The 27,748-nt window shown below is 53.2% G+C and overlaps 7 protein-coding genes across 7 annotated transcripts; 4 read left to right on the top strand and 3 right to left on the bottom strand.

Moving 5' to 3' along the window:
- Positions 1–363: 363 nt before the first annotated feature.
- On the bottom strand, positions 364–2,777 carry JN550_012635 (uncharacterized protein; the record flags this gene model as incomplete). The annotated part of the gene is made up of 3 exons (XM_049311133.1): positions 364–1,310; positions 1,356–1,979; positions 2,033–2,777. The coding sequence occupies 3 exons, from the start codon at positions 2,775–2,777 to the stop codon at positions 364–366; spliced, it is 2,316 nt and encodes a 771-aa protein (XP_049165434.1).
- Positions 2,778–6,885: 4,108 nt separating this feature from the next.
- Positions 6,886–7,335, bottom strand: JN550_012634 (uncharacterized protein; the record flags this gene model as incomplete). Its single annotated transcript, XM_049311132.1, has 1 exon — positions 6,886–7,335. One exon carries the CDS (start codon positions 7,333–7,335, stop codon positions 6,886–6,888), a length of 450 nt encoding a protein of 149 aa, XP_049165433.1.
- Positions 7,336–9,985: 2,650 nt separating this feature from the next.
- Positions 9,986–13,379, top strand: JN550_012633 (uncharacterized protein; the record flags this gene model as incomplete). The annotated part of the gene is made up of 4 exons (XM_049311131.1): positions 9,986–10,306; positions 10,457–10,799; positions 11,181–11,901; positions 11,948–13,379. The coding sequence occupies 4 exons, from the start codon at positions 9,986–9,988 to the stop codon at positions 13,377–13,379; spliced, it is 2,817 nt and encodes a 938-aa protein (XP_049165432.1).
- Positions 13,380–14,667: 1,288 nt separating this feature from the next.
- Positions 14,668–15,718, top strand: JN550_012632 (uncharacterized protein; the record flags this gene model as incomplete). Its single annotated transcript, XM_049311128.1, has 4 exons — positions 14,668–14,680; positions 14,774–14,913; positions 14,970–15,458; positions 15,527–15,718. 4 exons carry the CDS (start codon positions 14,668–14,670, stop codon positions 15,716–15,718), a joined length of 834 nt encoding a protein of 277 aa, XP_049165431.1.
- Positions 15,719–17,359: 1,641 nt separating this feature from the next.
- On the top strand, positions 17,360–19,723 carry JN550_012631 (uncharacterized protein; the record flags this gene model as incomplete). The annotated part of the gene is made up of 1 exon (XM_049311127.1): positions 17,360–19,723. The coding sequence occupies one exon, from the start codon at positions 17,360–17,362 to the stop codon at positions 19,721–19,723; it is 2,364 nt and encodes a 787-aa protein (XP_049165430.1).
- Positions 19,724–22,117: 2,394 nt separating this feature from the next.
- JN550_012630 (uncharacterized protein) lies at positions 22,118–25,882 on the top strand (the record flags this gene model as incomplete). The annotated part of the gene is made up of 2 exons (XM_049311126.1): positions 22,118–24,692; positions 24,747–25,882. The coding sequence occupies 2 exons, from the start codon at positions 22,118–22,120 to the stop codon at positions 25,880–25,882; spliced, it is 3,711 nt and encodes a 1,236-aa protein (XP_049165429.1).
- Positions 25,883–26,131: 249 nt separating this feature from the next.
- JN550_012629 (uncharacterized protein) lies at positions 26,132–27,693 on the bottom strand (the record flags this gene model as incomplete). Its single annotated transcript, XM_049311125.1, has 3 exons — positions 26,132–26,914; positions 26,975–27,414; positions 27,474–27,693. 3 exons carry the CDS (start codon positions 27,691–27,693, stop codon positions 26,132–26,134), a joined length of 1,443 nt encoding a protein of 480 aa, XP_049165428.1.
- Between the last annotated feature and the right edge of the window lie 55 nt (positions 27,694–27,748).

Here is a 27,748-nt window from a genome sequence, read left to right as displayed (position 1 = left end):
TTAGATTGATCACTGAGGTAATGACTGTCTATGTAGCTAGGAAATCCCTTCCATTATATATCCATTCATTTCCTCACTGATGTTGGTTGGATCACTATAGCCATAGTGATCCTTTGTCCTGGATCACTCCGATCCAGGGGTGATCCTTCCCCTGAGCTCACCCGTGGCTCGTCGTGATCCTTTGTCCTGGCTCGCCTGCCACGACCATGATCCATGTCACGTGACCCTTTTTCGTCCCATTGGTCCCCGTGGTCTTTCTGTCCTAGCGGCTGCGCGCCAGCTGCCTGGTGGGTTCTAGTTGTTCCTTTCCGGGGTCGGGGTTCGTGAGGCCATGTTCGTAACAAAGTACATCTCCTCGGCCTTTTACATCCTACCTTGGTTAGAGTAAAGGTTCCCTAGGTTATTCACCATATCTAGTGTCGACGTGTGATCCGGACCCCACGCCTTCTCCTTCCCTCGAAGCGCCCGTAGGTACATCTCCTCGGCCTCTTGCATCTTGCCTTGATCGAAATAAAGGATCCCTAGGTTGTTAACCGTATCAAGTGTCGACGTGTGACCCGGACCCCACGCCTTCTCGTACCCTCGAAGCGCCCGCAGGTACATCTCCTCGGCCTCTTGCATCTTGCCTTGGTCGTAGTAAAGGAGACCTAGTATGCCGAAAGCCCATTTTAAGTCTTTACCGCCATCTTGCATTTTGGTACAAGACGTTATCGCATGTGTTAAGAGCCGTCTTTGAAGTACCCAGAATTGACCGTCTTCCCGTGACGGGACGTGTGAGGCTATGCACTCCACCGCCATTTCATGGAGGCGGCCATCCCAATCCCGGTTTAAAATATGAATCGTCCAAGAGTGCAGGCATGCATGAATACTGTATCCCCTTGACTCGATCAAGCCTGTACTAACAGCATGTGGCTCGACAAAGCCGTAGTCATGCAGTACGCCCATTGCGCTGTTGAAGTTTAGCTCATCATTCAGCTTATTCATCCAAGATGGGCCGTCATCTCCGTGCGGCTGGAGGAGTTCAAACCACAGATCTTCGTTATCAAAATAGGCCCACCACTGTAGTATACGAGCAGCTAGTGGATTTTGTTCTAGCACTTGATCATATGAGACCCGCCACGTGGAGGAAAGTGTGCGGTCTTGATACGATCCTAGACTTGGGGTGCTTGAGTGAAGCCTTGCCCACGAACTCTTGTACAGGCGAAGATAATCACTGAGGCTGACCGGAACATGCCTCAGGTATGCTCCGGCTGTGGCAAGAGCAAGCGGAAGCCCGTCAAGCTCCTCTACAAGACGTCTAGCATCCGCGTCTGTGGTCGTGATTAGTCGAGCCTAGATATTTGCGAGAGCCTTACCTTTGTGTGAAACATCTCGATCCGACGTCGTGGACAAGATTTTGAGACAGTCATCCATCGATTCAAGCTTTTGGATTCGAATACGATGACCTATATCGACTTGCGACAATCGCGTCGTGATTATCACTGAGCCTTGGTACGATGTCGGCAGATAATATTGAATATCGACTCCTGTGTTAGTGGTGTTGGCCAGTCTCGGATTATCGAAATTGTCGTAAACCATGAGCCACCTAGTGTTACTCGGCAGGCTGAGCCATGCCTTAACTGCTTCAATCACTTCCCCGTGGTCTTGCTGCAGATCAAGTGCACTCAGGTAATTAGCATCAGGGTGCTGTCGCAGAATCTGCCTCGCTACTTTGGCGAAGCTCTGTTGAACCGACGCTTCGTCTTTGATGTTGAGCCAAAATACCGCAGAGTATTCACCTCGATACTTCTTCGTATATGCTACGGCAAGCTGTGTCTTGCCGATTCCACCGAGACCGTGGAGAATAACGACGCGGCGGCTGCCGTCTGACTCTAGTGTTCTGCGCATCTTCGCGATTTCGCTCTCTCGTGCGACGAAATGTTGAGTTTCGGTAATGTCAGACAGGCTAAAGGTAATGTCAAAGCCATTCGCGGGGGGTCCTATGTATGTTAACCCCCGAGCTTGCTCTCCTCTAGTCACCAGATGATCTTACCCTTTACGGCTTTCTGCACTTCCTCTCGCAGCCGCTTTTGTGCATTTTGTCGCCCCTCGCCATATATGAGCGGCATATAAACGCCGAAAATACCTAGCAACGAATACGCCATATCCTCGTCGCGCGTCGTTTGACGATTGCGTGCCCATGATTCTCGTTCTACAATTGTGAAGTCGGATAAAGTTGTGCCGCGAAGCGCATTTGCAGGAATGCCTGTAATGTCACGTATCAAAGGCTCCAAGGATCGCTTGTCACCTAGATGATTTCCTTCCTCTGAATAGAAATCAACTGTCCTCGGCGCGATAAGCTCTTGCAGCGTCCATCCACGCTTGAACCATCGACTTTGCCGGAAAGCACCCTCCCATGGCGTGAAAGTGTATTGCTGACTAGAGACCGCAGAGCTAGAGACATCCGGCAAGAAAACGTAGCATCGTTTCGCATCGCGGTACCATCTGAACATGCTATTGATCGCGGTCTGAAGCTCGGCTGCGTCAGACTTGTCGATACAGCAGGTGTCGACCCAGAAGTACCGCAAAGCATGTTCTTTCGCTTGGACTGCACAGAACTTGATCTTATAGTAGCCGGCTTTGTGTTGCCAGTCACCAGGCGTCTTCGCAAGGTCGGCGAAGACTACTTCGTCGAGTCCCCAAGTGTGGGAAAGAATCGCGTACGGGGGAACGTCTTTTTCAGCGAGGTCGGAAGTGATGCTGTAGTTACCTGCATCATCACGCTGCAGTAACCTCATCGCTACGGTAGAGGGTCACCAACTGCTCTACCGCCGGAGTAGGCAGGGCGCTGTTGGTTCGTGAGATGAAGCAGGTACCGTACGGTCGTCGCGAGCAGCATGGATCGGCGAGGATTGCATCAGGCTGCAGTTGCGGGGTAAAGACGAAGACTCAGCGGCAAGGCTGCAAATCGTGGAAGACAAGCCGTCCTATTGATGCAGCATATACGGAGTAAGTCAACCCTCACGTGCTGATGTCTACACAGCCATATGCTTACCAGCCACAGACCGCAGAATCTCACGCTAGCCGCATTCGTAGCCCTTTCCATCGAAAGGTACCGATTGGCATACTGTATGATCAGAGACGGGAACAGACCTGTATGCACGACCCCCGCCTGGTGCAAGAAGTCCAAGCCTGTCGCAATGACGTACGGGAATTTCTGCCAGAGTGTCTTGTCAAGAGCCCTATTCTCGAACAGATCTCGTAATACACTTAGAGTCACTCCCAGATTCGGGAATATCAAGCATTGGTGAGACCCATTTGGGCCTTTGATATGGAAGTCGTCCAGCGTCGCACGCAGCCTTTCCCTACCTGGACGCTCCACGTTGATGGATTTGATATAGTGAGAAATAGCCAATTCCTGGGTGTCATCTTCTCCGATGATGCAGACCTTGAGAGTTACCAGCGTATTTTCGCTCGACAGTAGTCAGCGGAGTACCACAGCAATGCGGGACAAGTTTGACTTACTGAAGATCCCGGCAAAGCCAGACAGTGGAGGCCGTACCAAAGTGCCGAGATTGGAGTTTTTTTAATTCAAGACAGCATGCAGCTTGGTATATATCGAGTGATACAGAGACCTGGAGGATGGCGCTCGAATTCTTGCAGGGGATCCAGATACTGGGCGGTTATCATTCGACTATAAGTGACACAGCGAATGTTTATCAGTATTCTGCTGTAACCTGCAGGTAGGCGAATTCAGATTTTGTAAGATGCTTATCTTTCGGCCTAATCAATCGTTTAGAGTGGATTTACGGCAACGCTACATATATCACAGAAGGTCCACAACTCATGCTACTCCCTCTTTCCGTATCTCTTCCCACGCTTTCTTTGTACGATTAGTATAGTAGCGGTAGCGCTACTAAAGGAGACTCGCAACGTAGCGAAACTGTACCGCAAGCTCTGTTATGACATCATAGAGCGCGAACACCACCGTAGTGATTTACAGAGTGAGTAACGACTATCGTGAGTAAGGATCAGGACGTGATGGCAGGAGAGTGCTTACAAAGCGTTGGTCTTGATTTGTGTTGGCCAGTGATCCGGAAAACGTGGCTATCAAAGCCACAATGCGAAGCACACAATGAACAGTGATGTAGGCCTGAGATTGCTCACAATCTCTTCGGATGAGTATCCATTCCCGCACCATCCACAAGCGAAAACCACCTGTTGAGATGGTGTATAATATTCGCTCTACTGGCTCGGGTAGGCCGCGTAGTCCTGCTTCAACGCCGAACAAAACACAACACGAGACCAAGACAGTCACGACTGACAATGGAGCAAAAGACCTCTGACCCAGGCTAGATGCCCCGGCCGCTGTTATGCTCTGTATAGGGGTCAACTAGGCCAATAGAAGAAGCTACAGTTGACTCACTTCTCTACTCATATTCCAAGGTAGGATGACGTAAAGCAAATAGCAAGCCCACTTGCTGCCTCGAGTCAATGCTAGGATGAGTATTGCCAATGATGCGGAGATTGCTACCAATGACATGGCTGCATAGGTTATTAGATACGGGAGCCTGTATGCTTCATTCAACGGAAACGGTGTCTGAATTTGGTGTAGCCGAGTGTATGCACGTTTGCAACCCCAGACAGTCAACAGTACTTCCACCGCCCAACATGCGGTCAGAACAGGCAGGTATGTCATTGCGCTCATTCGTCGTAGCGTATATGCAGCGGACCTTCTACGCACTGCTTATGATCATTCTTTCCGCTAAAAGATGGAGGATGCCGTGCCATTTATATTCTGAGACGCATTGGTGTACGGACAGACAGTTCGTCCGCTGTGTCTTAGAGCTGCTCCAACTTGTGCATGCGGGCAGTGACCTAGCTGAAACGGTACACCAGATAGCCCGGAGATTTGGGACTGCACACCGGGTGATAGTCGAATTTCCCATCTGACCCTTCCAGTTCATCACATCTAATTGAGGAAGTGGAGGTGATAGACGGAAAATCACTGCTCCATTAGATGTAACACAAAACCCAAAAGACCATCACTATGGCTAAGCGCAGGGTACTCACCGTCTTGATCTTGATCTTGATCTGACTACCACAACAAGGCCAAGAAGATTATGGTCCGCGCGTTGATCGCGCCCAATTACGCCTAGTAGCGTAGATGAACATGGAGTCAGGAAGAGCGCTGTTTCTTTGTCTGGCGCGCTCTACGTGGATCGATCAACCTAGACGCGAGTCCAGCACCGCCTTCGTCTCACGCACATCTGACGTGATCCCGGCTGCTCGTGATTTACATCAACCCCTGCTCCTATACCTCGGGTGCCAGGATGGAACTTTGGCCCGTTTGACGTAGTTATGTCTGGAGAAGGCCTGATTCTTTGGTCCGTAGAGACTGAACTGCCCCCCAGCCAAAGATGCAAACCAACCTATACGTTACCACTTCCAGAAGTGATTGGTCTCTTAAGCATATAGAGATCATGTACTTATCGACGATCAATAATGGTTTTATAGGCGGGGCCCTTCTGTCGTGTCCCTAGCACTGTCCCAAATCAATCTTGTCCTCCGACGAGAATAATAATAATAATTGCGCCGGCTCCGCGTAGTATACCTTGCTTATAACAGAGGAACGTAGATCAAAACGCGTATAAATGCTTCTACCCCTTTCCTCCTGACAAGAAGTCATCCAAATTCTCCCTACACTTGATCAGATCAAAAACCCTCATACAGATTTCTGTGCATCGATATATCAACTCGAAATGGCGAACACCTTGACAACCATTGTAGATGTCCCGTCAGTCATGTTTGGTCTCGGTACAACAGAGCTACTCTACGCGGTGGCCTTTCTTCTCGTAGTAAGGGTTACTCACTTTGTGTTAACGGGTAATATCAAATGGAGCGACATTAAAAGTCGCCTTAAGCATTTGCTGCGTTCTAGCCTCCAACGAGCAAGCCTATGGTCCAACATGCTTTACAAGGTCGATAAAATCGAGGGGAACCATCAAGTCTACTCCATTGGGTTAGAGAAAGGCGCAGGGCATCTCCCGGTGTTCAATCAGACAGTGAGTCCCTTGTATCTATTGCACGTGATCAAATGACTGACACGCATAGCCATTGAGTGGTGATATGGCCTTGATTTGCCTAGAAATCAATGATAAGGATGGAAAGATAGCAGCGTACAAGATCTCTTCCAAATCTGGCCTCTTAAATGTAGCAGAACAGCTTAATAAGGAACAGATGGAAACGGGCAAAAGGGTCAGATTTACAATCACGTGCAACTGAAACTGCGACCTTGAAGATCTGAGGCTCCAACATGTCTTTATGTCTTCAGGTTGTGCCTCAATTGAAGCCGGGTGTTTGGTTGATGAAGTATATTGACAAAGATGAACATGTAAGGAGTATTTGCAACGATGCAATCTATGGCTCTAGGCGTTTGTGGCGGTGTGGCCACAGCCCAGCCTGAAGCGCAAGGCAGTCCGGCTGAGGGAAACCTTGAAGCAGCATTCAGCATGCACAGAAGAGAGGCAATCATGGTACGGGATAATCCAACAGAACTTGGAACGGAACAGCATGTCCAAATCCAGGATTGGGAGGTGGATAGATACTGAGCTCGGGTGGTGTGGCTTGTCCAGTGGCGTAGTGTGGCTTTGCGTTCTATTTCCTATATAGTTATCTTTGTTGCGTGTGGATTCCAATAAGACAACGCTCTTTTCACCCACATATTTGAACCCTGCGTTCTGGCGACCGACAACCCTTATTGTGCACGCTACAGGAGGAATTATCACTCTGATCAGTCAGGTCCCATTAGACAAAGTACGTTGGATTCGTCGGTAGAGACGTTGAAGACTACTTTGGCTGCTGTGGACGTTCTGGGACAGCACTGTCCTGGAGCACCACTCCAGTTCAATACTCGAGCCATCGCTGTATTTCTTGAGGCACGTCTGCTTGACTTTCCAATTTATGACCATTCTGTACGGGCTCGGCCAGTCGCCTCATGTAGAATGACTTCATCTTGTAGCGTTTCGACGTACCAGGCTTGCGCCAGCAGTGAGGGCCCAACTTACGTGGCGGTCCAGGACATCGCATCAGAGCGTAAACGTGGCGCCAGATGGAGCCCTGGTCTGTCGAATGCTCCTCTACGTCGAGCTGGAGAGCATTCTCTGCGAGCATCGCTGTTGTTGCCGACTGACGTCCTCGTTTCGCTCCCCTCTTGGCAGCCGAACTGCTTGTATTGACCAACTTGAACGACACCTTGACTACCAATCGCTTTCCAAAGCGAAGCAAGTTGCCCCATTTTCGGAGCTGTGTCTCGACGTCTTGCCATTCGATTTCGAGCTCGTCGTAGTATTTCATTATGCCAGGCTCAGTCTTGTCAGACTGAAACAGTAATGTTGGTGCCTTCCGCTCGGGTAGACTTGTTCGTCATTCGTAGATTGGCCATCAGCTTGTTCAGCTTCTCCTCACTGCGTGTCCCAAAAGTCCTCGGGAGAGACCGGGATATCTCGTTGGCTGCCTTTGAGTATGGCTCGGTTGTTTACCTTGGCCGGCCACTCGACCTTCTAGCGGATGTGTTCAGGAGGGTTCTCGATCGTATCGCTCTCTTCATTCCCCAGGTCCGCTTCTATGAAAGAGATGAGCCTTTGACTGCTTTGAGAGCGAAGGCATTGGTTAACTTGACTTTGAATCAGGTTGACTGCTACAGGGTCACAGCTCATAGGCGGCTGGCTCTGAGATGTATCAGACTGCTCAGCGAATGGATCGTTTGGTAGAGATGTTGTCCAAGTGCCGCTGTGAAAACTGAAAGGAGGGAAGTCCATGCCGGCGGTAGTGCTATTCTGCTGCTGCTATTTCGAATTCGTGCTTCAAAGGAGGAACTGGTCGCGTCTCGGCCCGGCAAGGGATCGCTGTACAGTTGCGTGTACGGCGAATTACACGACCAGTGCACACAGTTGAGGGCATGGCACTGAGAGAACATTAGTAGAGCGAACTCAGTGAGCCGTAGTCCGCCCGAGCCGACGGCTTCTAGGGTTCAGTTTATGTGTACAGCATGGCCCGCTTGAAGTCGCAATGCATCCCATTGGCCTTTAGATCGAGATTTCAAATACTGGTGAGCCTGGCCTTCCTGACACTCTGGACCTGGCAGCAGGTGATGTCCCTGCTGCAATCACTGCCAAAGAGGGCGCGCAGACAGCAGCCGTCGAAAGCCGATCAGACAGGAGCCCAGTGAAGCGTCACTGCCATCGAGATAGGGTGTGTTGTCTGATGCCAGAGTGCCATGCCCCACGTCTGTCTAGGTGCCGTCAGCGGCCACCCCTTCTCTGGTTTTCAGTTCCATCGCCCTGGCTGAGGCTGGATTTCCCGTCCCATAAGCAGCAACAAAGGATTTGTTGAGTCGGACAAGATATTTGGCTATCTGTAGCCACGAGCATCTTCAGTATCGGAAACGAAACGCCATTTGCCTTTGGGTCTGACTCTGGTTCCTGGCGGAGACTTTGAGGAAAATCAAGTCTTTTGAGGACCAATGAGCGACTCTTTCCTTGAGTGCCATAGGCTGTGCCTGCTTGCCGGGTCAAGGACTGACTCGGTGTTGTAGGGAGTTGCAGCAGCGCCAGGCAGCGCAAGAACTAGTACCTGCCGACATCCCAATTACAGTAGTCCACGGATCGCTCCTTCTGTCATACCCGGACTTCAAGTTGACCTGCTGTCAGCACGCCGGACATAGCACGTATCATGAACGCCCTAGGGTAGACTGGGGTTGGCTGAGGTGGAGGGCGTGACAGAAATGACAGGCGCTGAGAGCTAAGAATGTGCCCAACGACAATGTTGGTTCTTTCCGACGGACCGAATGTTCACCAAAATCCCTGTTTGTAAGCATCTGGTGCATTGCTAACGGCTTGCAAACTGGGGGACGCGAGGGACTGGTCAGCCGTTCAATATCCATTGCTAACATTGGGATTCTCAGGGTCTGCGCGATTCCCACCAGCTGAGTTGTTTTGACTTCCCATCACGTTCGTTGCTATCGCTTTCATCTTGACCACGTAACTCGCCAGCTTGGCGACCGACTGTAGAAACTTGTAGTAGTGTGATCGGCATCGCGGCTTCACGGATAACTTACAGGAAGTGCCTGGGAATAGTACAGTATGGTGTAGTGCTGGTGCTAATCCTGCAAGATCTTAGCATCGATTCAAAATGACTAGCCATATCCACTAGACATAAGGCTTTCCTCAAAATTTTAAGTCAACGTCTGCCATCCAATTAGTTTTATCAAAATGAACGACTTTATGCGGCTGAGAGATTAACTCCGCGCAGCAGTCCCTGGACAGGCAGCTTGCCAGCCAATCTCGCTTTATTTCTTTTTATTATTCACGACCTCTAATACTAAGTAGCTAAGCGTACTATTATTATACCGGGTCGACCGACGTGTTGCACTGCTACCAACTTGGAGCGAGAGAAACCCGGGTATGATCCGGGCCCGCCGCACGCCGTATATATCTCACTTCGACCAGCCTCTAAGCGCTCCTCGGCAATGTGACGATCGCGTATAGTAGTCGATAGAGGCGTGATCATGGTGTTCTGAAGAGACTCCATCTAGCTGTCATTATCCGCGCCTATCTTTGCCTATCTGCGTTCTGCGATCTGCGATCTGAGTTCTCAAATCTGCGGTTAGAAAATGTGACTGGGGTAGGATTCCAACCCACGTTCCTCGTAAGGGAAAGCCAGGTGCAGCCAACCACTGCACCCAGCCAGGTGCAGCCAACCAATTGCCACAGGGCATGACTGCATCTACGCGGGCTGCAGTCAGCCTGTGAGGCTGAATGGAAGTCCTGCTGGTTGCCTTGGCTTGCCTCTCCCCTCGCCGTAGTGCTAGCCTTCATGCGACAAATACCAAATGGTATCCTCCGGCAGTGCAGCAAAGTGACATTGAAAGCTGCGATAAGATACACCGGAACAGCTTATAATCGACCTTCCTGAAGCCGAGCTCGTCCCCGCCAGCGACACTACAATGACAGAGGTGAGAACGCACAATGACTACACGATCGGATGGGTCTGCGCGCTGTCCGTGGAGCGCACGGCGGCGACGGCCATGCTAGACGAACGACATACGAACCTCCCCAGACGTCCCAACGATCTCAATACCTACACGCTCGGCTCCATCGGCGGCCACAACATCGTCATTGCTTGTTTACCTGAGGGGACGATAGGAACGACCTCAGCCGCGACCGTTGCAAAGGACATGGTATACGCCTTTCCAGCCATCAGTGTTGGTCTTATAGTAGGCATCGGAGGGGGCGTGCCATCCACGGCTCGGCTCGGCGACGTGGTGGTTAGTGTGCCCGACGCCCAGTGTCCAGGGGTTATACAATGGGATATGGGAAAGGCAGAGTAAGGGCGAAAGTTTCGACGAACGGGCGCGTTAAACAAGCCACCGACTTTGCTTCTGACGGCTGTGACGAAACTGAAAACGGATCACAAGTTGGAAGGGAGCAAGATAGCGCAGTACCTGGACGATATACAAACGCGGTACCCACAATCGACGGGAAAGTTCCTTCGGTCGGATTCGCTGCAAGATATTCTTTTTAAGGCAAGCTATGAACATGTGGACAAGCAGGATCGAGACGCCGCAGAGGACGAGGAAGAGGAAGACTTGGAGGAGCAAGAATCGGACAACGAAGCTAAAGATGTTTGCAAGCATTGCGACAAGGCTCAGATCGTGAAGAGAAAGCCGCGAGACATGCGTGTACACTATGGACTAATCGCATCTGGAAACCAGGTGATCAAAGATGCCCAGGTCAGGGATCGATTATGCAAGGACTTAGGTAAGGTTCTTTGTGTCGAAATGGAGGCGGCTGGTCTGATGGACAACTTTCCGTGTATTGTGATCCGGGGCATCTGTGACTACGCCGACTCGCACAAAAATAAGGCGTAGCAGGAGCACGCTGCTGCTGTTGCAGCAGCATTCGCCAAAGAACTTCTAGGATACGTCGAGCCGCAAGAGGTTGCTAGAGAGGAAACCGTGAAGGATGTATTGGCTAGAGGCGAGTCAACTTGAATTAACTTTCAGGTGCTGCAATCGAAGATTTAACATTGAAATATAGTTTCCAGCGAACTGTCTGAAACAAAATCCCAAGTCGTGCGGACCAGACACGTCATGGAAATAGTAGAGGATCTCAAAGTGCTTAATTGGCTTACTCCTATAGATTACGGCCCGCAGCACTCGGACTATTTACGAAGACGACAGCCCGGTACGGGGCAGTGGTTGCTCGACTGTGAAACGTACCAGAAGTGGGTGGCTGAGCCTGGGCAGACTCTCTTTTGTCCCGGCATCCCTGGCGCTGGCAAGACGATCCTTACCTCTATCGTTGTCGACAACCTCGAGGACCGCTTTGTTACTGATCCTACTATTATAGTGGCGTACATCTACTGCAATTTCAATCGTAAAGAGGAACAGAAGCTTGAGGATTTGATATCCAGCTTACTAAAGCAGCTAGCGCGGAATAGTCTTTCACTACCGCCAGTCCTGAAGAAGCTTCACGAGAGGCACGCCCTAAAACGTACGAAACCGACTTTGGAGGAGATTTCGACAGCTCTTCAGACTGTGGTTGCTACGTTCACCAGGGTATTTATCATAGTCGATACACTAGATGAATGTCAGGTGGCGGACAATTGTCGAACACGATTCGTACATCAGCTCTTGAGACTTCAGACTCAGCGAGGCATTAGCGTCTTCGCGACAAGTCGGCATATACTCGACATCGAGAAAGAACTCTCGAACAGCTTGATAATTGAAATAATCGCTAGCGAAGAAGACATCAGGAGATACTTGAACAACGCCATAGCTCGTCTCCCTAGGTTCATCGCCGATAGAAGCGACTTACAAATCGAGGTTACGCAGACTATCAGTCGCGTAGCAAATGGGATGTAAGTCTACCATAAACGCGTTTGCTATGATATACTAATTGTTCAGGTTTCTGTTTGCTAAGCTGTATTGCGATACGCTTTTAGACAAAGACAATCCCAAGGTCTTGCGGAAGGCATTGCAGGATCTAACGACCGGCTCGAGAAGTTCCGAGGCAGCCTATAATAGTGCCTACGATGCTGCGATGAGGCAGATTGAGGGCCAGCTCAAAGGGCAAGCCGCACGCGCAAAGGACGTGATAATGTGGATAACTTGTACAAAACGACCACTTACCAAAATAGAGCTACAGCATGCGCTTACCGTTGAGATTGGTGAGGCAAAACTGGACGAAGATAACATTACGCAAGTTCAGGACCTGGTTTCGGTGTGTGCAGGACTGGTCACAATCGACGAGGAGAGTAACGTGGTCCGGTTGGTCCATTATACGGCACAAAAGTACTTTGAAGATACGCAAGGCAGATGGTTTCCTTCAGCGCATCTGACTTTGGCGGCGACTTACACCACGTATCTCTCGTTCGAGGCCTTTGCTGGTGGGCGCTGCCAAAACGATGAGGAGTTCGAGAAGCGTCTTGAGCAGCATCAGCTCTACCAATATGCAGCTCGGCATTGGGGTGACCATGCACGACTAGCTCGTAGCTGTGAGCAGATAGTTGGCTTCCTCCAAAAGACAGCAGAGATCAATGCGTCTGTTCAATCGTATTTCGCTAATAGAGGGTGGCATTTTGGAGGTTTCAGTCAAAAAACCCCTAGTGGTATGGAAGCAACACATCTGGCAGCCATTTTTGGACTCGAAGATGCATTATCTGCGGTGTGGAATCTAGAAAACAGAGATGCGAGAGATAGTGACGGTAGAACACCGCTATCGTGGGCGGCCGAGAATGGACACGCAGGGGTGGTCAAGCTGCTTCTCAAGACTAAGGAAGTGGAAGCCAACTCTAAAGACACAAAATATGGCCAGACACCGCTGTCGAGGGCGGCCGAGAAAGGACACGAAGAGGTGGTCAAGCTGCTTCTCAGAACCAAGGAAGTAGAAGTCAACTCCAAAGACAATTTTGGCCAGACACCGCTGTTAATAGCGATTAGGAATGGATATGTAGAGGTGGTCAAGCTGCTTCTCGAGACGAAGGAAGTGGAAGTCAACTCTAAAGACATGTTTGGCCAGACACCGCTATCGTGGGCAGCCCAAAAAGGACACGCAGAGGTGGTCAAGTTGCTTCTCGAGACCAAGGAAGTGGAAGTCAACTCCAAAGACAATAATGGCCAGACCCCGCTATTAATAGCGATTAGGAATGGATATATAAAGGTGGCCAAACTACTTATCGAAACGAAAGAAGTAGATGTCAACTCTAAAGACATATTTGGCCAGACACCGCTATCGTGGGCAGACGCGGAAGGACACGCAGAGGTGGTCAAGTTGCTTCTCGAGATGGAACAAATAGATATCTATACCGAAGATAACGTCGGCCGAACCCTATTATAGTAGGCAGCCAAAACGGGAAGTGCATCTGTTCTTACCATACTTCTCTCCTTCGGTGCAAATCCCGGTGTAGCAGATCGATTCAGACTCACTGTTATTTAATATGCCGTTCTTAATAACGACTGTACTGTATGTGCACTAATTCAAAGTTTTTGAAGCCTCGCGTACGTCCTGTGGCTGTATTGTGCGCGCCACTCCGTATGCATAAAGCTGTGCACGACCGCCTTGCATTGGTGAATCGGCCCGGCAGCGAACCAGGTGCCGTCCGCAGTTGACATATGTCCCAGTTATTTTAGCCGTGTGATCGCGCGCCATCGGGACCAGCCGTGATTGGCTCCCTGCGGCGTTTCCGACGTTTCAATTGGTGGCTGTTCAGCCTGGCGAACCCGTCACGTCTCTGCACGTTCCGGCGGCTGTGATCGGTGGTCTGGTGCTTCTTCTCCACAGCCGCGCGAACCTCCAGAGCTCCATAGCGGAATCTTTGCCGACATTCTCCCAGCCACGTCGTTGCCCTTTGTTTGGCATGCTTGGACCGCATCGCATCGACTGTTGCTGCTGCTAACGGCTGACAATCGTATACTCAACCTTGTTGCTGTCCAAATCTGGCCGTCGATCACCGTGGATGAGCCGCAACCCTTCCCCAGTTGTCTAGAGCGCTGCCGGCAATTGACCCTGTCACCAACCTGCCCCCCCAGTCGAGAACCCGAAGCTCTGGCCGTGATTGCCATTGTCACCCCGTCACGCAAACCTCATTTCCTAAACGAGTCCTTCGGTTCGGGCGTGCATCCTTGAGCAGCCCGCTCATCACCGCCCTTCATACTTGGTCCACTTGTTCTTTGCAACCCGGGCATCAGCACACCCATCTGAGCGTTCGCCAGCATATAGATTTACCACGCGAGTGCCATTCTCCGATTTCTAGCGCCAGCGCCCGACGATCCTGACCGTCCTGAATACACTGCCCACTCTGCGCTCTGCCACCCGCAAGCGTTCAAGTCGCAATTGCAGCCCTCGGGCGTAGGAGAGATAGCTGCAACCGGCGTACGAAGCTTCGCACCACGAGGTCCAACCACCACTTCCGCACTTTCCACAGATCGGGACTGCGCTCGAGTCCTCAGCGCTGAACCTGCTTGCGGTCCCTTCCGGTACGGGCTGTTCGACACCGGCATCTACGCATCACATCGCTCTGTGTCACAGCCACCCAGCATAGTTGACGCAGTCATCACCCTCCATCATACACGCACCGTCTCACGCCGACTGCGCTGGTCTCGGCGACGCACTGGAAGTCTTCACAATGTCTGCACCTCGTACGTACCGAAAGTCTCTATGGTAGAGGGCGAGGAATTGCAAACTACAGCAGCGCGGCGACCCGTGTAACTCCGCTGATCATTCATTCACAGTTAGTTCCGAGGACGAGCAGCGGTACACGGAGATCATCGATGGCATACTTGCCACGGCAAACCTGGAGACAATCTCGCGCAAGAAGATTCGAGAAGGCTTGGAATCTGCCTTGGGCGGGAAGGATTTGAGCGACCAGAAGGTAAGCACATCGCTCGATGGAAGCTCCCTGCCACTACTGACCCGGCCAACTTGCAGACTGCGATCAAAACCCTCATCGAGGAACGATTCGATGCGATATCTACGAACCCCACCGACTCCTCCGCGCCAGTCCTTCCACATGCAAAGACCGAGTCGCCAAAGCCCTCGCCAAAGCGCCAGGCCAATGGCTATGGCGACGACGAGGTGGACGACGATGGCCAGGCAGATGGCGACGAGATCCAAGTATCAATACAGCCGCCCAAGAAAAAGCAGCGCAAGAGTGAGGAGACCGAAGACGCTGATGCCAAGCTGGCTGCCATGCTGCAGGCCCAGGAGAACCGCCTCGGACGCTCTACCCGCGGCGGGGGCCCCAAGTCCAAGCCTGTCAAGAAGAAGAAGGCGACGCCTCGGAAGAAGAGCTCCAACAAGGTTCGGCCAGAGGATGACAGTGACATCTCGGGTTCCGAGGCCTCAGGACCGAAACGACGCAAGGCCGGTGGTGGCTTCCAGAAGCCGTTCAATCTGAGCGAACCTCTGACAGCGCTTGTAGGAGAGTCGCAGGCAAGTACTCTAGAAGATGAGGTGTTCACGTGGATGATGCTAACCCAGAACAGCTGTCTCGGCCGCAGGTGGTTAAGAAACTGTGGGAGCACATCAAGGGCAATGACCTGCAAGACCCCAGGGACAAGCGGCAAATTCTCTGCGACGAGAAAATGCAGGCCGTATTTAAGCAGAGCAAGGTGGACATGTTCCAGATGAATCGCCTCGTAGGGGATCACCTCTACCCGGTCGAGGAGGCTCATTGAGTGCCGATTTCTACGTCACATGTGATACAAGGTGTCCATCCCATCATAGGACGGAGACTCTACTACAGGACGCCTCCCCCATTGCATCACTGGCAGACACCTGGGTGTCCCAGGTTGTCGATGATTTCTGGCGTTGCTTCATTACCTGGCAGTACGGAACAAGACTTGGGTTGATGGCCAGGGCCAACTGGGAGCCATTCATATCAACGCTCCTTGCATATGTGTGATGACTTCGTAGTAATGCAAATCCAAACCAAGCTTGAACGCAGACTCAAGTGATCTCCGTGCTTGTGCCCTTGCCGCATTGCTGTATTAGCATGATTAATGCGCCGATTGGACTAGTTATAGTCTGGCTCTCGACAGTCCAGCTCTCCGTCTCTCTTCATCCCATCAAGCAACGGACAATTCGTACTGTAATCAAGACATCGCAGCCGGCCAAATGGCAGGATATTGGTGGTAGAGGAGTTTCGGTTGCTCAAATGTGAGGCCATAATCAATCCGAGTGCTACTGTACCAGATAGAATGACTGCCCCTGTGGACGTTTCCCGCGAACCTAATGTCCACCGTAACCGTCCTCTCTCCCAGCAGGGGAATATTTCTTTTCTGAGCATCTGTGAACATGCATATCGCAGATATCAAACTCTAATGCCAGCTGTATCAATACAGGTCTGGTCTTTCCGGTTTTGGCCCTATCAAATCTGTTATTGAGATAGTTCACTAATATTGAATAAGAGGATTCTGTCTTGTGCCAAGCAGGCATCTAAATATCAGCAATGTATGTTGTTTGGCGGTGAGATACTCTCAAATCCAATCTACCCAACCTTTGGCAAAGTCCGCAGTGATGCCTTGGATTTCAAAGATGTACAATTGGTAGTAACCCCGACCTATCTGTGCCTCGAGATTATCCGAGGCCTACAAGATACGATTCCTCATATTTTTGTTGAGAAACAGAAAGGCATGAAAGGAAGGCAGCGGAAGCAAGCCGGGTCCGGTCATGGACGAGATATGTCTCTCTCTCTCTCGCTTCGATCCGAGCGGTCGAGCTTTCGGTAGCCAGATCCGGTGACCCAAGTCAGAGATGACATGGCATAGGCAGTGCTTCTTGGGACTGCGGGAGGTGCGCGAGGCTGAGTTATGACAGCACTATGATTCAAATCCTGGAATTCGTACAGCGCGGCGTGATCGAGACCGGGTAGGCGAATAGTACTCAGTAAAGTCGGGCAGTCTTGGTCAGCACGCCACACAGACACCGCCACAGAGGAGTCATACCGGACGAATGTGCGGGACCCCCGGACCTGCAGCATAGCTCTTTGGATTTGGTGGGGTCCCGACTGACAAATTTGAACCCGTCCTCACTGCTACTAATGACCGACACTCCTCGACGAACCCCGCCAAGCGACCACCAGATGTGCATTTGAGATCATCCATCCGCCCCCAGTCGCACTATTTCCACTGCTACCATTCTCATTACCGCTTCCAGCGGAGCCATAGAGCAGCCAAGTGCCAGTTGGACATATTCGAAGAGTCCCAGGCCCACAGTAATTGTGCGCCGGCGAATCCAGTTATATCTCGACGCTTCCCCTACCCGAACCACACATAGCCCGCCTCCAGCACCGATTTCGTAACGCGCACAAACTGCCGATGTCGTCCGAAGGTGGCGGCCAGAGTGGTGCTTCAGGCGGCAGTGCAGGGCCCGGCCGCGGTGATGGTCAGGGCAGAGGACGGGGCAGGGGTCGAGGCCGCGGTGGTCAGAGTCAGCCAAGAGGAGGCCGGTCGCAACGAGGAGGTCGTGGCAGAGGAGGTGGAGCAGTGCAAGGGCCTGCGAGGGCGCAGGGCGACGAACCGATCCAGCCAGCATTGTTGCCAGCAGAGGCGCGGCCGGCGTTGACGGCCGACGCGGCTCCCACTGCCGGCGGTGACGAGGAGGTCGAGGCTGAAGTCTGCTTCATCTGCGCCAGCCCGGTCGTGCATCAGTCTGTGGCGCCTTGCAATCACAGGACATGCCATATCTGCGCCCTGCGCATGAGAGCACTCTACAAGAATAAGGAATGTGCGCACTGCAGGACTGTTGCTCCCTACGTCATCTTCACCGACGACGCGACCAAGCGGTTCGAGGATTACTCCGCCGGCGCCCCCGACATAACTAGCACGGACGAGAACATTGGCATCCGGTACAGCAAGGAGGATATAGTCGGCGACACGGTCTTGCTCCTGCGTTACAACTGCCCCGACGACGAATGCGACTTCGCTGGGCTGGGCTGGCCGGACCTTCACCGTCATGTTCGAAACGTCCACCACAAGAAGATGTGCGATCTCTGTACGCGCAACAAGAAGGTCTTTACCCACGAGCATGAACTTTTCGCCGACAAGGAGCTTGAGCGGCACATGCGCCACGGAGACGACCGACCCGGTGCCATCGACCAGACCGGGTTCAAGGGACACCCCTTATGCGCCTTCTGCGGCCAGCGGTTCTATGATTCCGACAAACTTTACGAGCATTGCCGGAACAAGCATGAGAGGTGCTTTCTCTGCGACAGGGAGGATCCGAGGCAGCCTCATTACTATGTGGACTACAATGCGCTCGAGCAGCATTTCAGAAAAGACCATTTCCCGTGCCCTGACAACGAGTGCCAAGAGAAGAAGTTTGTTGTCTTTGCCTCGGAGATGGATCTCAAGGCACACCAGCTGAGCGAGCACGGAAATACGTTATCCAAAGATGTCCGTCGGGATGCCAGGCTGGTCGATATGGCTGCCTTCGATCTCCGTCAGCCATACCAGCAGGACAGGCGTGGAGGCGGCTCGGCCAGGCAGCGCGGAAGAGATAGGGAGGCGAGGGGACGAGGGCGCGATCCAAATGCCGAGCCAATTCCCGCCAGCTCTGCTCAACCTCTGCGTCGTGATGAACTGGCTTTCCAGCGCCAAATGGCAATCCACTCTTCTCAATCCGTGACAAACCGTACATTTGGCGGGCAACTCTCAGCAGCCGAACCGGCATCGGCTCCATCGGCTGCGACCAGAACTCCCCAGCGAGGCAACGCTTCGTCCGCTCCTCCAGCTGCCGGGGTCCCCCCTGCAGAAATGGAAGGCCTATCTCTGGCCGACCCGAACCTCAGTCAGGAGGAGCGGAGTCGTCTGATGCGCCATGCTGCAGTCATTGAGCGCGCCTCGAACCTGCTCCAGAACAATGCCAGCAACGTGTCCAGCTTCCGCTCCCACATCTCATCCTATCGTCAAGGAAAGGTCACTGCTACTGCTCTGATCGACTCGCTGTTCTCCTTGTTCTCTGAGACGTCAACCACGGCTCTCGGCACCCTGGTTCGCGAGGTTGCCGACCTCTTCGAGGACAAGTTGAAGGCCGAGTCACTGCGCAAGGCTTGGAATGATTGGCGAGCAATCAACGAAGACTACCCGACCCTCCCGGGCCTGTCTGGTATGCACGGCGCAACAACATCAAGCAGCGGTTGGGCCTCCGCTGCGGCGAGCTCCCCGGCCACTGCCTCTGCCGCACCCGCACAGCGACATACTACAAGAGTACTCAAGCTGAAGAGCTCGACACAACAATCCCAACGTTCGACTGCCCAGGCAGTATCGAGATCGGCGGCTAGCGGCTCGACCCGGCCACCTCCTCCCGCAGCTGCATTCCCTGCGCTCCCATCCGGCAGGCCCGCCCCAGGTACTTCGCAGTCTGCCGCGTCGCTCTGGGGGCCCGGCAGCTCTACCAGGACGCAGGCGAGGGCTACTGCGAAACCTGTCACTCGTGATGACAATTTCCCTGCCCTGCCCACAGCACCTAAGCCCACGACTACCATATTCGGGTACGGCACTGGCGCTGTAAGGAGGGACTTTGGAGGTTACCGGAGCACTGGCTTCAACTGGGGAGCCAGCGGCGAGGCTGAACCTGCAGCAGGCAGCAGTGCAGCTATGAACGAGGATCCTACAGAGGGCGGCAAAGGGAAGAAGAAGGGCAAACAAGGTCGCAAGCAGGTGCTTGTGCAATGGGGATAAGGCCATAGTCGAAGTGTCAAAATGCAAAAGAGAAAGGCGCATATAGCCGTACTTTCGCCATGTCGCTTGCCATTTTCGCGAATGTGGACGTGGTGTTAGAGCATCAGCAAAATGCCGTAATTAGTATTCTGAGTATCTGCCAACTCTACTTCTTGATAGCATCCGCGCTTCTAGTGAACACACTGTTCGGTGATTTACGGGCAGCTTGGTGAAAGTCCAACAGTCGAGGTTGGCCATACCGCCACGCGGTATGCACATGGTACATAAGCGTGCCAGGCAATCGATTGTTCCTTGGGGGTGCTACCTAACCGGTTATGATTCCGTCTTGATGCCGTGCCTCAGAGCAAGCATTGTTGAAGTGCGCATCTTCTACCACGCTTGCGCGAGGCACGTCACCACAAGGTTCTGAGGAAGGCTTGTGTACTTGTACCGATAGCTGTCGCGTCACACTATCAGTCATCGACACATGTGTACAGTGCAGCGGTTTCAGCCATATGTGTATAATGGACGATGCAGGTAGAGCGATTCCGGCCAACCGGCCCTCTCCATCAATCTATCCCTCGAGATGCGAGGAAATAGGATGCCAGGGATACATGTTGGTAAGGATGGTCGTCGCTTTACGCACACTTGACGATATAACATGACGAGAGGCCAAGTTTTAGCCACAGTCTCAGGGAAATGTGAGCGAAGGCAAGCGGCCTACTCGCGTGCCGATTGTGACAGGCTGGCTGGCTAGGGTTGAACGATACGTCAAAGGCTACGTCGATTCGAGACATGGCCAGCACAATGTCCCCTATCAAGGCTCCCCAGTGCCCTTCAGCTCGACGCACCATCATGCATGGATCCGGCTGTGTCTATCGCGAACGCACAAAGTTGCTGATGCACAGCATCATCCACTATGAACCCCTATCCCCCGGTTGCCTGAGATTGGGCAATCGATGATACCGTTGGCCTCCTCCCCGCGAATGTACATAAATTCGTCCGTTCCTACAGGGTGACTAGCGACATTGACCGAGCAAGGTTGCATGAGCTGACCAGTTCACCGGGTCTGACAGCCCTTTGTCCGCATTGGGTGAGCTATGCTTTCGCAGTGGTAGTGAGTACAATCGAACATGGTGGCCAATACTTCGTCCTACTATCGTAGATCATCTCGCGCAAAGGGGCATTGGATGCCCGCATGGCGGCGGGATCGGAAGATCAATGCGGGCACGCAAATAGTGGCCGATGGCTGGTGAGGGTGGCGTCATGGCAGGGGGGCGGCGCAGGCCTGCAGGCACCAATTTACCCAGAAATACATGTTAACTAACTAACTACTGCGTACCACTGCAGACCCAGCCTGCCAGCCAACGGGGAGGTGGCCAGCCAGCACAAGCCAGAGAGCTCGGCCGGCCTGCCAGCAGCGCCCCCAAGCCTCCCCGTGGGATGTTGGAGGGCTGGAGGGCGGTCCAAGACAGCCCAGGGTTCGTCTCACCATCAGCAGAAATCCTTCCCAGAGTCCTGAGGGGAGGGCTTTGCCGATTCTGCTTCTGATTTCGATTCTCACACTTCTCCTGCGTTCGCCCTCACACAGGATTGCACCATCAACCATCCTGCGCTCCCATCCCATCTACCATCTATCGTCAGCGCTGGACATCGCATGACGTCCCGGGTGCAAGACGAAGCGGCGTCGCGATCAGACTTATTATCTATTACCAACCACCATCGGATCCCTCTCTCCACCAGCCTGGCCAGACCTTTAGCGTTGCCGGCTCCCAACCTTGGACTGGACTGCAAATAGAATCAGGTACCCGTCCTAGTGGGGTCTGCTGCGGTACCCTCATTTTTGGGTTCAGTTTTGTGCGAGGACGTGCTAAGCCGGGTGCGAACTGACCACCACCCACCACCGGCGGGTCTGTCGTTGCCTCTGCGTGGCATCATCTACGTTACCTGGGCGAGACGAAACATACAACCCGGCTGCTTTCCACTGCTCTGCAGCGCCTGGCATACTCACCCTGTGTCAACTCCACCCGCTGCTCAACTTCATCATCGTGAACCTGGCCCTGGCTGGCTGGTCGGCCATCTCAACAGCGGCTGCTCTTCCTTTGCCTGCCTTGCCTTGCCGAGCACCGTCCCAGCGGACTGACTGGTCGACTGGCCCGAGGGACTGCTCCACTCCCCGGTCCCTGTTAAGCACCTCCACCTGGGCACCTTTGGGGGCGACCGAGACCCCGTTCCCACGCACGCAGCGTTCCCGCTGGTCATCTCAAAGCCCGCAACCGTCGGCTGCGAAGTTGACAGTCCTCGAGTCCGATCACACGCGGGGGCTTGCAGTCGAGATACGCCCGCCTTCCATGTGATCAGTACGCCGCGTATTCTCTCCTCCACGATCGGCATCGCGACGTTGCAGTCTTCAAGATGATGCGACGGCCTCCTGGCGAAGGACGGCTTGTCGCTGAACAGCCCAGGACAAAGGTGTTGCTGGCTCTAGCCATCTTCATCCTGCCATGGTTGTCGCTTGCCGATGCTCAGCAGCAGCAGTACCGCCAGCAACAGTCCCTTGGCCACCATCCACCTCCCATCGCCAATGTTCTTCACCCCAACGGCCCATCCAACCCACACCTGGGCCCCGGCAACGACGACGATGACGCGCGCGACAGCCAAGGACGGCGCCTGGCTGCGGGCCGTGGCCAGCACAGGTCTCCCTTCGAGGGTCAGCAGCTGGTTGGTAGCCATGCCACCACTCTCCCCCAGGCCTCCGTCGCCGAGCGGCCACGGTCACCACGGCCCGACCGTGCCCACGATGCCGTAACGACCGCCTATGCGAACGACCGCGCCACCAAGCAGAAACGATCAGCCGATCAACACTACAACGATCCTCACGATGCGAGCGCCCTCGCAACTCTGGCTCCGGAACACGCCGTTCGAGCCGCCAAATCTCCACGACAGCCCTCCGGCGTCCTTGTTGGTGCTGGATTGTCCTCGACGCAGTCTGCGCGGAGTCTGGAGAGATGGGAAGTGGAAGACTATGCTCTTCTGGCGACCGTCGATGGACATCTCTATGCCGTCAGCAAGGATTCTGGCGACGTGCGTTGGCACCTCGAGGTGGAGCAGCCAACGGTTGAAACCATCCATCACCGATCCAACCGGTCTCTCTTCGACGACCACGATCCACACCCGCTCGATGACTACATCTGGGCCATCGAGCCCTCGTACACCGGCCCGGTGTTTGTGTGGATGCCCTCTGGCGTTGGCTCTGGCTTGATGAGCACCGGGTTCTCCATGAAGGAGCTCGTGGACGATCTAGGTCCATATGCCGTACAACACCCACCCGTCGTCTACACTGGCGACAAGAAGACAACCATGTACATCCTCGACGCTGCCACAGGAAGTGTGCGTAGGTGGTTTGGACAAGGCGAGCATCAGGTTGCTCCCGTCGCTACTTGTTTCCAGCCGAAGGGGTTCGTCGATGCCGACACCGAGGAGTGTAGCGATGCTGGAACCATCGCCCTTAGTCGCACTGAATATACCGTCAACATCCATCGGCAAGATGACGGCCGCCCCATTGCAACCTTGCGATACTTCGAGTGGGGGCCCAACAGTCATGACAACGACCTGCATCGACAGTATCGAGCTAACCAGGACAAGCGCTACCTGACCAGCCGGCACGATGGCAAGCTGTATACCGTCGACGATAAATCCGGGCCGCATGCCTTCTCAGCGGGCTTCTCTGCTCCTGTTGCCAGGGTATTCAACGTTGCCCGCCCGCTGGATGTCCCTCGGGGGACCAACCCCGAGCTCGTCCTGTTACCCCAGTCGGCGCCACCCTTTGCCAGCGATAAAGCTGCCAGAGCCCGAGGCTCCAGCATATATCTTAACAAGACAGAGGCTGGTAGCTGGTACGCTTTGTCTGGCACTTCGTACCCGCTCATCTTGGACGCGCCCCTCGCACAGGTCAGCTTGCAGGACGGGACTGATCATGATGACAACGACTTTTTGGTTGCCGATGAAGCTTTGATTGGGATGCATGCACTCGACGGCTTACGTGACGAGTATTCGCGTGAGTCTGCGCATTGGCCCAGCCTTCCGCCCGGACTACCCTCGGGACCGGACGACGGCTCTCGGACCAATTCATCATCAGTACAAATGCGAGAAGAAGAGTCTGATTTGACGTCTGCCATTGAGCGCGGGGTCAAATCGTTTCCAGAGTATGCCGCCGCCAGGATGCGTGAGCTCATCACAAACCCGATTGTCTTGGTTGGCGTCTTGATATGGCTTATCTACTGGCTCCGTACCCTGAAGAGACACAATTCGGTGACTTCAGAGCAACCACGCACGACGGCTCTCAGGGCTGCCATAGAGTCTTTTGAGCCTGTGAAGGAGACCCTTCCTGATGGACCAACCTCCCAGCCAATTCAAGCCGATGATGTGGCAAATACAGCCGTTCATGAGCTTGAGATTCCGGCTGTCAAACCCGACATGCTGGAGCCACCGCCTGCGGGCACTATCGTGCCAGACAAGCTGGAGACGCCCGGTGAAGAGCCGCAACCTTCAACCGAGGCGCAGCTCGCACCTCAGGCCACAGTGGAATCGCCAGAGAAGAAAAAGAAGAAAGCTCACCGGGGGACCAGAGGTGGTGTGAAGCACAAGCGAGGAAAGAAGCAGCAAGATGCCTCGCAAACACCAGAGGACAAACCTGCGGATATTGACCCAATCACTCATGTTGACCAGATGGTAGAGGCTCAGGAGCCGAAACTCAACCCAAATGTCAAGTCCATTGGCAAGCCCGAGGACATTGGTGCAGGCGGATTTGAAATCAATGGCCTGCGAGTCAATTTAGATGAGCAGCTCGGAATGGGAAGTAACGGCACGGTTGTATTTCCAGGGTCCTTCCATGGACGAGAGATCGCAGTCAAGCGGATGCTGCACGAGTTCAATGACCTCGCGACGAGGGAAACAGACCTCCTCCTAGAGAGTGACAATCACCCGAATGGTATGTTTCATCTGGTTTCCGTGTGTCCTACCGCCTAGCTAATCTTGGGAACAGTAATCCAATACTATGCCATCCATCGAGACAAGACGTTCTTGTACATCGCTCTGGAGCGTTGTCATGCTTCACTCGCCGACATCGTTGACAAGCCACACTCATATCAGGATCTCGCGCAGGCGGGCGAGCGAGACATCCCCAATGTCCTGCTGCAGATCGCCAATGGTGTAAGCCACCTACACAGCCTTCGCATCGTTCATCGAGACCTGAAGCCCCAAAATATTTTGGTGACGATGACCAAAGAAGGCCGGCCCCGGCTGGTGGTCTCTGATTTCGGACTATGCAAGAAGCTTGACGGTGCTCAGTCATCATTCGGCCACACTGCCACGCGCCCTGCTGGGACTTCAGGGTGGCGCGCTCCGGAGTTATTGGCTGAAGAAGACGCTCGCGACAACTCTACATCTATGACGAGCACCCACAGTGAATCTAGCCAGCTTGTCAGCTCGGACCTCCTTCCCAACCGCCGTGCGACGCGAGCCATCGATATTTTCAGTCTCGGTCTGGTGTTCTTCTATGTGCTTACAAAAGGAAGCCATCCATTTGACTGTGGCGACCGCTACATGCGTGAGGTCAACATCCGTAAGGGTCAGTTGAACCTGCAGCCGTTGGATGTGCTCGGTGATTTCGCATTCGAGGCTCGCGATCTGATTCGCAACATGCTTCGAACCGATCCCAGACTTCGACCAACAACGAAGGAGGTGATGGCTCATCCGTTCTTCTGGGATTCCAAGAAGCGACTGACCTTCCTCTGCGATGTCTCTGACCACTTTGAGAAGGAGCAGCGCGACCCGCCTTCGGAGGCACTCGCAACTCTGGAAAGCTTTGCTCCACGGGTTTGCCGGGGCGATTTCCTCAAAGCTCTGACTAAAGATTTTGTTGAGAGTCTAGGCAAGCAACGCAAGTACACTGGCACACGATTACTGGACCTACTTCGCGCCCTCCGGAACAAATGGAACCATCGCGAGGACCTAAGCGATTCTCTCAAGAAGTCTGTCGGGACAAGCCACGAGGATTACCTGGGCTATTGGACCAGACGATTCCCCAATCTATTGGTTGTGTGCTGTGAGGTGGTTTACACTCTTGATTTGCAGGATATCATACGATTTAGGGAGTATTTTGAGCCGATGAAGCCTTAGCGGGGATAATTTCGATATGATTCGATATGATTCGATATGATGAGCTCGGTCAGGCAGTTTGCAGGCCTTGTAGATAGATGTCAGCTTTGACATGACTTGCGGAAAAAGATATCCTCCATAGTCACCAATTTTTACGGTTGCGCGCTTCACGCATTGCATTGTTGATTCCCGTTCATTGTGTCTTATCACGATCCCTGGGTCTTGTTTTCTTTCTATCTTTTCTCTTCATTATGTATACACGTGAATAGTCTACAACTCACTACGGAGACTGGGGGCAATACCCTTCTCCGTGCTGTCCACGGAACCCGCTGGCTCCTTATTTCTACTGTCTATCTCCACCACAACTGTTGTCACCGTGTCAAGCTGTATTTCGTTGGCCACAGCGCCACGTAGCGACTCTTGGCTAACACTGCTGGAGCCGCGACGAGTCCACCCGGCGGATCCGCGGTCTGGTCTGTGATGACCCCGAGTACTTCCGATTTTCCACCAACCTCGACGGTCCCGGCTGCCATCATTGCTCCGGTTCGTGCTTCCACCCGAAGCGCCCTGAACCCATACCATATTTCCATAGCGCCTCGTGGGAGGCGTCCTTATGAAGGTAAAGGTATCTAGTCCTGCATCGCCCAGATCTGGCGACGTCGTGAAGATAATGGTACTGCGCGTCCATGAGAAGAGGAGGACATCAAGCCAGCCATTGGATGCAATCATTGATCCAGCGAAACAGAAGTATGCTACGCTTACGTCTCGCCCAGACATGGTTGCAATTCGTCCAAGCGCCAATGGTGCGGTGCACAACACGTAAATAAGAGGGTATACAAGAAATCCTGGGCGGCTACCCCCTATCTCAGAAGCGTCTGCGCGGGCTGTAGACGAACTCGGCGCTCGGGAATGAGATGGCAGGTGAGGCGTGCCACGCCGCCGCAGTGAGAAGAATATGAGGATATATAGTCCGCTCGTCAAGAACAAGGAGAGGAATATCCAGAAATAGTGCAGCCATAGGCGAAGGTTCTCGTATCTGACGTTCATCCAGCACTAGTACCTATCAGCACAAAATGATCCATGCTTGGCATGCTTCGTGGGTTCGAAACTTACCCAGGCTGCCGCTCTCACGTAGAGTCCTCCTGCAGCTTGACCATTTTGGGTGATCAGGATACCGATAATGCCCAGAGCATACACAAAGATCCACAAACAGGCAATAGTGAGGTACAGTGCCCACTGGGGTGGTCTGTACCCTTTAATGACAATGAGAAAGGTGTGGACGGCAATGGCGGAGATAAAGCAGCTGGCCGCTAGGTCGCCTGTGGAAATGAACCATCCCTGAGCCCAGCACGCTGATGTTCCCACAAAGATGCCGTCAGAGGTTACCCACGATGAATTCAGCAGGAAGGCCAGAGACTGGTGCATTTCTGCGAAGAGCAAGTTGTACACCAGCAGGAGAAATTGGTTGAGGTTGCCATCTCGACTTTGAGGCTCTCCCGTAGGGTTCTGCGACGTTGTCGATTGGAACTTGCCGAAATGTGCTTGTGACAGGCCTAGATGGGGACGATATGTTATTCCCTGAATGGTTCCATAGTGATCACAGAGTATTTACCTAGTGATAAGTCGGTAGTGGTAGCATGGTGGTCCTCATTGCTTCGTCGCGATGACTTGTCAACGTGCCATCGCACCAGCTTGTACGTTAGGTAGAGGAAAAGAGTGCTCGTCGCGATGAATGACAGGAATCCAAAGGTTGCAACAGCAATAAGGCCGCTGCGATGCGTTTCAGGTAATGGTACCAAGGTGTCGCTCACAGGAGCGAGGTTCGATGCCATGACACCATATTAGCATTCGCCACAGAGAAGGAGTAGTCGACTATAGTCTCAAGCC

Source organism: Neoarthrinium moseri, assembly GCF_022829205.1.
Source record: "Neoarthrinium moseri strain CBS 164.80 chromosome Unknown scaffold90_Wmoseri_CBS_16480, whole genome shotgun sequence".
Classification (NCBI taxonomy): Eukaryota; Fungi; Ascomycota; class Sordariomycetes; order Amphisphaeriales; family Apiosporaceae; genus Neoarthrinium; species Neoarthrinium moseri.
The sequence above is the reverse complement of the archived record's forward strand: the minus strand, read 5'-3'. Positions and strand labels throughout refer to the sequence as shown.